Source organism: Coloeus monedula, assembly GCF_965178545.1.
Source record: "Coloeus monedula genome assembly, chromosome: 18".
Taxonomy (NCBI): domain Eukaryota; kingdom Metazoa; phylum Chordata; class Aves; order Passeriformes; family Corvidae; genus Coloeus; species Coloeus monedula.
The window spans coordinates 4306274-4315365 of NC_138798.1; the positions used below are offsets into that span (position 1 = coordinate 4306274).

General features: G+C 47.2%; 1 protein-coding gene across 1 annotated transcript; it reads right to left on the bottom strand.

The window, feature by feature from the left end:
- Positions 1-5746: 5746 nt before the first annotated feature.
- On the bottom strand, positions 5747-8946 carry RPL6 (ribosomal protein L6; the record flags this gene model as incomplete). Its single annotated transcript, XM_082293650.1, has 6 exons — positions 5747-5945; positions 6341-6525; positions 7049-7097; positions 7973-8116; positions 8506-8604; positions 8695-8946. The coding sequence occupies 6 exons, from the start codon at positions 8944-8946 to the stop codon at positions 5793-5795; spliced, it is 882 nt and encodes a 293-aa protein (XP_082149776.1). The 3' UTR covers positions 5747-5792.
- Between the last annotated feature and the right edge of the window lie 146 nt (positions 8947-9092).

Sequence of the window (9092 nt, forward strand, 5' to 3'; positions counted from 1 at the left end):
CATTTTTATGCTCAGTGCTTTGACCAAAGCCAGAATTTGAACAAAAAACCCCAACCCTCTCGAAGGTTCTGTTGCATCAGGAGCCTCAAAAAGCAGTTTTCCTTTTCTCCCTCCATGTTCTGCTCTGGGCGTGTGTTTGCTTTTTTCTCTCCCACAAACACAAAGCTCCAAGTTTCCAGTGGCCTTTTTGCACTTTGTCAGGCCTCAGGGAAGCCGTGTGGATGAGGTGCAATGCACAGGGGCTCTGCCATGTGCCTCTCCTTTGAGCAAGAGTTGCTGTGCTTTCAGTTCCCTGATCCCACAGGGGCATTTGGTCAGGCTTTTGTGTTTACTTGAAGGAAGAATTCTGGTTCCCCACCAATTTCTATGAAATTCCACAAAAGAGATCTTCCTTTCAGCTCAGCAGGACACTCACACCAGGAATTTGAGTGGTGACATCATTTTGAGGGTGCATCACTCTTTTTAGGGCCTTATTCTGAAAAATGCCCTTCCTCCCTTGTGAACCAAGGACTGCTTTTGTACATTTTATCTTCGGTTTTACTTCCTCGTGTGAAAATGGCCATTTTGAACAACAGGATCCCATGTACAGCACATGGTGATACTTGAAAGCCTTCATTTTGAAAACAACCACATCCTAAGGCATCTGTCAGGCCAGTGGAAAACCTCTACATCCACTAGGACTGACAACATAGATGAAGATGAAATTGCTTCTGGTTTAATCTTTATTTTCTCCATGAGATTTAGAGCCTTTCCTTGTGTTCCTTGGGGTGGCTCTCTGCATCCCACTGGCTTATTCCAATGGATTGGAGAAATCATTTTACCTTTGTGTGGTTTCTTGGTGTTCTAATGGCAACTTTTTACCTGTGCTAGGTGTCACAAGGCCAAAGTGCCCAGCAGATGTAAAATATGAGAAGCTGGTTGTGATCATCATTAAAACCAATTAAAACCTGGTGCAGGCAAAGCACCAGGAACTGTTAATCAGGCAATTGCAGAAACACATTGGCTCCAGAGTCTCTGAATCTTTGAGCTCTGCTGCCCTGTACAAATACAACAGCCTAAATTCTGCAAAAAATGACATTAAAACTGATAAATAAGACTATGAAAACATTTATTCTTCGTGCCACCTGTGCCAGTCTTCAGCACAACACAGTGTTTGAATTTTTTAGTATGAAATGTTGATATAAGCTTATAGAACAAGATCAATCCCCTCTCAGTGTCAGCCAAGCAGAGACTGCTTATTCTTTTATGTACTTTAGAAAATAGACATAAACTTTACATTTTCTGAAGTTGAAAGCACTTCTTGAGACCAGACATGAGAAAATATTTCTGCTTTCTGTAGTATGGGAGCCCAGACCTCACTGAAAATAAGTTACTTGCTCAGGATTGCACAAAAAAATCAATATTGCTGAGGAAAAAACCATAGAATTTCTTTCATTTCAAGTCCTTTTTTCACTACTGTGCTTCCTCTCTCCTCATCACTATTACAACTAATAAGTGTTTATGTCTGGTGGAGTGTGAACCATGCTTAGGTCAGAGAAGCTGCTGGCTCTGTGTGCAATCCATCATGCAAAGTCATTTCCCCTGAGATAAACACTCAAATAATGGGGTGGAAAAATACATAAAATGAGGCCAAAAAAGCCAGCCAGCTGACAAAAATGGGGGCTTTGACTGATATCTGGGAGAGGGTTAAGACTGCTCTGGTCTAAACACTCCAAACAACAAACAAATAATTAAAAAGTAACTAAATAAAGAAAAATGTCTGGGTTGTTCCTTGGCACCCATGGCAAATTCCACACGCAACTATCCCAGGCCCAGTGACTCAGGCACTGCCTGCCTTTGCTCAACCAGTGGCTTCCAGAACAAAACATAGCAAGGACTATTATGAATAAGATCCTTAGAAAAATAAGGATTTAATTGCTTTAATTGCTTAAGCAATGAGTTGTCAAGTGCTTAGTGCAGCCTGCAATGCAGGAGAACTGGAGAAATCAAATTAACAGGTAAATAGTGGCTGGGAACTTCATTTCCTCTTCCCAAACCAGGATAGGAGCAGAGGCTCTTTATGCTGTATCCATAGGATTGGCATTTATTTGATCATTCTTTATTGAGCTCGTGGGAACATCCACAGTGATTTTTTTCTGCAACAGTTCTGAACTCTGAGGAGAGAGAGAGAGCACGGATCAGGTGGGATATGCTGGGAGAAAAAGGGTCAGCCTCTCCTTCATAACAAGGCACATCCTAGAGCACAGGTGAACTGAGCAGCCAGCCACTGGACATCTGGGAATTTAGCAAATTTTCCTCACCACCTGGCCCAAAAGGTGTGGCAGTCCCATGAAAGCACCTTCACACTCCAGATACCAAAGCACCTTCTCTTAATTAAGGTCAAACCCAAGAGTGTCACAGCTGAAATGCCACAGGTAACTGTTCTTTAAAAACCTGGCACTGGAAAGGACTTTGTCTTGCAGATCAGCCTCAGTTTCCCCTGAGGATCCTGGTCCCAGAAGGATCCTCATTCCACAGGCAAAGGCAGAGTCTGCCTCCCTGAGCCCACTGCCCACCGTGGCAGCTGGACAGAGCCTCACTGGGCTGGAACTGCAGCCACCAGGTCGCTGCACAGCTGCCAGGTAAAAATAGGTGCCTGGAGATAACAAGGTATCACATCTTATTATCAATTCCCTGGGAAAGCCAACATCCCTCTCCCTTTCCTCTCCAAAGGATGCTTTATTATAATTACACATCACTTTATTAGGCAGCTGAAGCAAAGAGCACATTTGATGCTAATGAAGTGCTGCTGTGGTTGAGTCTGTCACTATTTTTGGAGCTGCACATCTCCAGCACTTTTCATTGGGTGATGGAGGCTTTGGATGTCTCTGGCTTCTTCTGTGGGGGCTGCCCAGGAAAAAGCAGTGACTCAGCGAGCCCAGGCTGCAGAACTGTTCACATGCTGGGAATGGGAAATGCTGGGCACAGCCAGAACACACACAAAGGCTCTTTATGTGCTGCAAGTGGTGCTCAGGTAGTGGCCAGCATTATCTGGATTGAAAAATCCCTCTGTGCTGGTCACCTGGACAGGCCTCGTTTTTCCTGTTTGCCATCCCTCACCCCGCAGCTTGTCAGAAAGAAGGCAGATTTCACAGAATTCAGGGAAAATATTTGGGAGGTTGGAGACAGACACATCACAGCTGATCACTAGCTGCCTCTCCTTATGGAACATGAGGGTTTTGCCATCTCCATTTCCTGCAGCACGGCCTGAGGAGCTGCTCAGCCTTGGGAAGGCAGGATTTGGTGTTCCAATTTTCTCTGCTCCCACATCCCTTGGTGTGACACTGGCATCCAGCTGGGCCAGTGACTCAGCTCAGGGATTGACAGGAGTAGAGAGATTCCTCCCTTCCTTCCTCCCTCCCCACCTTGCAGGGTGTGTTACTGTCAGCACCTCGTCACACAGGTGACAGGAACGGGGCAGTGGCAGCACGTGAGGCCACTGCTGCAGACCAGCATCTATTGATAACCAACTCCCATTTCCAAATCACTTCCTGACAGCACACTGGCAGACAGAGCCTCCCCTCCCAGCAAACAAGGTTAATGGTTCCAGGTGTCTCCTGATCCACAAAGGAGGAATGTGTCAGAGCAACCAGGAATTCCAGAGAACATGGTTGAATCTCCACACCCAATTGGTTTTGGGGCTATTTTGTTACTGCAACTTCCCCACTCCCAGAGGGAAGGGGATGACTGGAGCATTAATACCTGCTGCAGTTTTCCCTCAAGAGCACAAGTGTGTGACTGAATTTGGGGTTGCAGACTACAATACCCCATGCTCATACGAACTCTTTTGATTCTACTTGCTGGATGGGGCTTTCCCCATTTCAGTGTTCCCACACACAATTTTTAATTTAAGTGAACTTTCTAAGCATATTTGGTTAAGATTTTTCTTAGACCTACCTTAGCAGTTGCAGGGGGGTGAGTGCAACCCTTCTGTATCTTTTTAGTTGATTCATGTCAACAGGCCATTTCCAGAACTGCAGGAAAAACTCCTTTTAACTGAAAAACCTCTGACTAAATCCATTATCCACCAAACCACACACAAGAGAAGATGTAACAAATCACAGACAAAATTCCAATGGCAGGGAAAATAAAGAACACAGGGCAGAACATAGCACACAGCCACCTCCCAGCCAGGCTAGGAATTCTGCACCGGGACACAGGCAGCTCTCTGCCTCCCTCTGCTGAGCCTCACTGATACTTCAGAGAGAATTCCAGGCTGGTTTCGCTTGGAAGGCACCTCACAGCTCATCCTGTTCCAACTCCTGCCACCTCCACTAGCCCAGGTTGCTCCAAGCCCCGTCCAAGCCGGCCTTGGACACTTCCAGGGATGGAACAGCAACAGCTCCTCTGGGCACCCTGTGCCAGGGCCTCACCTCCCTCCCAGGGAAGGATTTCTCCCCAGTATCCCATCTAACGCTGCCCTCTGGCAGTGGGAAGCCATTCCCCCTTGTCCCGTCACTCCATCCCTTGTCCCAAGTCTCTCTCCAGCTCTCCTGGAGCCTCTTTAGACAGTGCAAAGAGCTCGAAGGTTCCCCTGGAGCCTTCCCTTCTCCAGGTGAACACCCCCAGATCTCCCAGCCTGTTAATTATCAACAGGAGGATGGTGGGAGTGCCCAGTGCTTTCACTTCCACACACTGTAACACCCACCAGCACCAGACCACAGCCCCTTGGTGCAAACCAGGTACTCCACATGTGTCCAAGTTCTTTCACTGCCTCTGGAGCACTCCAAGCCCAATTCCTCTTTCCCACTGAGCATGGCTTCCACCTCAGGAGGGTTGTATCGCTCCCTTTCCTACCCCCTTTCCGTGGAGCCTGTATGAATTTGATGAAATCTCTATTTCTTACCAAGTCTAACCCTGTTGGCTACTTCAGCTCAGAATTACTGGGCAGACAGATGGTACAGTTACATAAACCTGGATTCCTGCAGAAGTCTGGCTAAGGAAGAACTCCAGAGTGCCAGACTTGGTGATCTGTACATCCCTGGTTTGTGTAAGAGCACTGCTTTCTGCTGAGTTCAATACAAAGGAAACACAGGATGAACTTTCTCCACTCACTTTCAGCCACCTTTTGAGATAGAAAAATTTGTAGAGACTCCAGAAGTCTCCCAGGATACAAAAATACTTCCCCTTCACAGAAGCACCTTGTTTTTGAACCGATTTCCAAGCCTACAGAATTAAGATCATGCTTTTGCTTTCTGTTCTAAGCAGATATACTCCTTACATCCCACAAGGATGAAGAACAGGAAAGGGACATATACTCTATATTTTTTTAGTTTCAGGAATAAGTTATCCTGCAGAACTGTGGAGTATTCCCAGCATTTCCACTTCAAAATTAAGGCATAGCTCCTGAAATACCTCTAGAAAGTTCCCTGTTTGCTGAGGTTCAGCACACACATTTTATCCAGATTTTATCCTGTACTGTGTCAGCCCAGCATTATCTGCTATTCCCGAAGGAAAATCTCTTCAGGATCCCTCCCCAGCTCACTCAGGGTTAAGCTGAATTCCTGTTTATGTTCAGTAGTTTAAAAAAAACCCAACAAACACCACAAAACTATAACAGCCAAAACTTCCACCTCCCAACTTTGCACTCCAAATTCTGGTCACTACCTGCAGCCCCTCAGAGTTTAACCCACAGTAACATACACTGCAAGAATTGTGAAAAACACCTGCTGTGACAGACTGAAATGAACACACCACAAATCCTTGCTTTTTCTTTTTTTCCCTTGGAGTTTAATGTGGTGCTTCCAGAAGGCTCAGAACACCAATTTGTGAGGATAAACTCCATTTGAGAGAGAGAATGTGGAGCGCAGGTACCCCCGGAGCTGAGGCACCTTCTTGATCCGTGCTAGGATCTGGGAATCCACGGCCTTCTGGTCTGCCTTGCGCTGCTCCGTCAGCTCATATTTCTGCAAAGCACAAAGAACAACATCAAATTCCTGGGGAGCAACTGCAGAATCCTTTAGAGAGAGGAGAAAATTCAGGGCAAACCCTAAGTTTTGGGATTTTCAAGAAATCTTTTCTCTATTTGTTCTAAATAATGGGAAGGTGGTGGAGCGCTGAAGCAGCCCTTGGAGCCAACACAGTAAAGGTGCTTCTTGGTCAAAAAAGACATTTATCTGGAATAATCACTCCTTCTCCTGTGAGAAAAATCCCCAAATTTAAAAGGGAGGTTACCCCATTTTAATGGCATCACCTCACTTTATTAATGACCACTTAAAATCCACCTGTTTGTTTCCTGCTAATTCCCCCTCTCCAGCCTATCCAGGAGCATTGAGAAACAAAGAACCACCCTGTCCCTTACTTCTTTCTCAGTGTCAAAGATCTCTCCTTCCTGGTGCTTGGGCTTCCGCAGCCTCTTCTTCTTGAAGTAGGAATCAGTGAGATGCTTGGGAATTTTCACCCCAGTGAGATCCACCTTTGTGGATGTGGCGATAACAAATTTCTGGTGGGCCCGACGCAGAGGGACACGGTTGACAGCCAGGGGGCCTGAAGGCAGAGAAGACAACAGAGAACAAAGTCAGCTTTTCTGGTGAAAACCGCTGCCTTGAAGCTGAATTTTTGTAGTCTGTGTGATGACCAGTTCCTTCAGAGTTGCCTCCAGCTAAAATCTCAACAGTCAAAGCCCTCTAAACACAAAAATTTACTTCCTGAGCTCTTCTAGGTAGTCAGATACTGAAGCTTGATTATCTCCCCTCCACTTCCCTGGAATGTCACAAATGACAGAATCATTAGGGTTGGAAAAGACCTCCAAGATCATCAAGTCCAACTTTTGACTGATCACCACCTCATCAACTGGAGCAGAGCACTGAGTGCCACATTCTGTCATTCCCTGGACACCTCCAGTAGTGGTTACTCCACCACAAAATGTGATTCCACACTGACATGCCCAAGCAAACACATGCAGATCTGTTGTGCTACCGACCCCAGAGACAAACTTAAAAAAACCCACCCCAAATTCACAGAACCCCCCAAAACAAAAATATCATCATGTTTAAATAAAAATTTTTACCTGTAACAAGCAGAAGGCCAGTATCAAGCTGCTTCAGGAACACAACACGCTGTAAAAAATGAGATGTGGTATCAATCCTCAGGTCCCAGTGCTTCCATACCACAGCCAAACTGGGATTGTACTGTTACTGGTACAAGCACTGACAGTGCTCCAGGTGTGGCTCAGCTGTGCCACCTGAGGAGCTGCCACCCTGTGATCCCAGCTCCAGCACTTCATTAACTCCTCTCCAACTGAGTGTGACTCTCCATGAGCTTCCTCACTCAAGGCTGAGCAAAGCCAATTACTCCAGCTCTACTCTTCCCCCCATCCTACAGTATGGCAGCAGCCATCCCATCACCCAAATCCTTTGTACGAGTTACAGGCAGGAATTGGATAAACACCACAAAGACATCACATGGTTAAAGCCATTCCCCAGTTGTGTTTTGTTCCTTCTGGTCAAGGTTTTCTTCTCTGACAGCATTCTTTACAGAGTATGACATCAAAGACCTCAAGAAAATAAAGGATGCCTGCTGTGTTGGTGACCATCCTGAGGATAGAGAACCCAATGTAACAATCCAGTGTTACCTTGATAATTAGATTAAGAATAAAACTCTTAATTTTTCCTTTGCAGTAATTACTGTAGGACAAAATTTTGTGTTTGCTGCTGCAGAAACAGGCACTGGCTCTGCTGCTCTGCACTGCAGCAAGACTCCTTTCATGTCATCCAAGCAACTGGCTGAGCCTGTTTTACTTCCAGCTCTCCTCAGAACAACCTAAATTTAACAAATATTCCAACTCTGCCTCCCCTAAAAGCTGGACAAGGAAAACACCCAGACAGAAGCCACAGATTTGCACCCAGTGGCCGAACAGAGTCAGCTGAAATCAGCTGAGAAATTCAGGGTGGCTGAAACGCTGCCAAACCCCTGTGCCAGCAGCTGTGCCCACCTTGCCGCGGTGCCGGCCGGTGAGCAGGATCAGCACCGTGCCGGGGGTGATGGACGCCCGCAGGCGCCGCTTGTGCTCGCAGAACGGCTTCTTGCCATGGCTCAGCAGCTTCCGGGGAACGTCCTCCGTGGGGTAGTACCTGGGCTGGGAAAAGAGGACAAACATCTTGTACCACCTGTGTTCCACAGGACAGCAGGACAACCCTCAAAAAGGTTGTCCCTGTTTCCCTGAAGTTCAGCTTGCTGAAGGATTTCTGCTGCAGCCAGCGCTTGGGAACACACAGAGTGTTTCCTGGAATATTTTGAGTCCGGCTCTGTATTTGTGTGTGCTTCCACCTCAGCAATACATAGGGCACAGAATTCCCACCTAAATTCCCACCATCTCCCAAGAACGCTGGGTCTGTGCTCAAGGAGAGCTGCCAACAATGAAGCACAGCACAGGCTGAGGTCCCCACATCCCCCAAGGCCCGAGGCTCATCACCCAGCCTAAAGCTACCTGGACCCAACCACGAGCATCCCAGTGCTTTTCCATACCATTTTCCGGATTTTAACCACCCGGCTGCCTCCATTCTTGTCTCCACCCACTGGTTTAGTGATGGTGGCACGGGGCATTTCCTTCTTCTTCTTCTCTATCTGTGTGCAAAGAACAGGGAAAACTCAGCACACTCCAAACCAAAAGCACCACAACAAATACGATTATTCCCACAGCGTTTCCCACCCTACCTTTGTCTCTGGGGCTGTGTACTTGCGCTTGTACAAGGCTTTCCTGGCGTACATGGCTGAGCGGGAATACCTCCCGATGCCCCGGGCCAGGGTGGGGTTACGGCTGGCATGGTACTTCTTCACCCTCTTCTTCTTGTCCCCTGCTGCCTTCTGGATTGGCTTCTGCTCCGCCGGCTTCTTCTCCCCTGCCTTCTTCTTGGCCGGCTTCTTCTCAGCTGGCTTCTTCTCCGCGGGCGCCTTCTCACCCGCCATCTGCGAGCACAAACAGCAGGGTTTAGGGCTTGTTACAGAGCAAAGAAAACAAAATAAAATAATCCAAACCATCCTTTACACTTTTGCAGTACCTGTCAGCCACCTCCTCCCGCCATGGCTGACCAAGCGCTGCTCCCTGCGTGCCT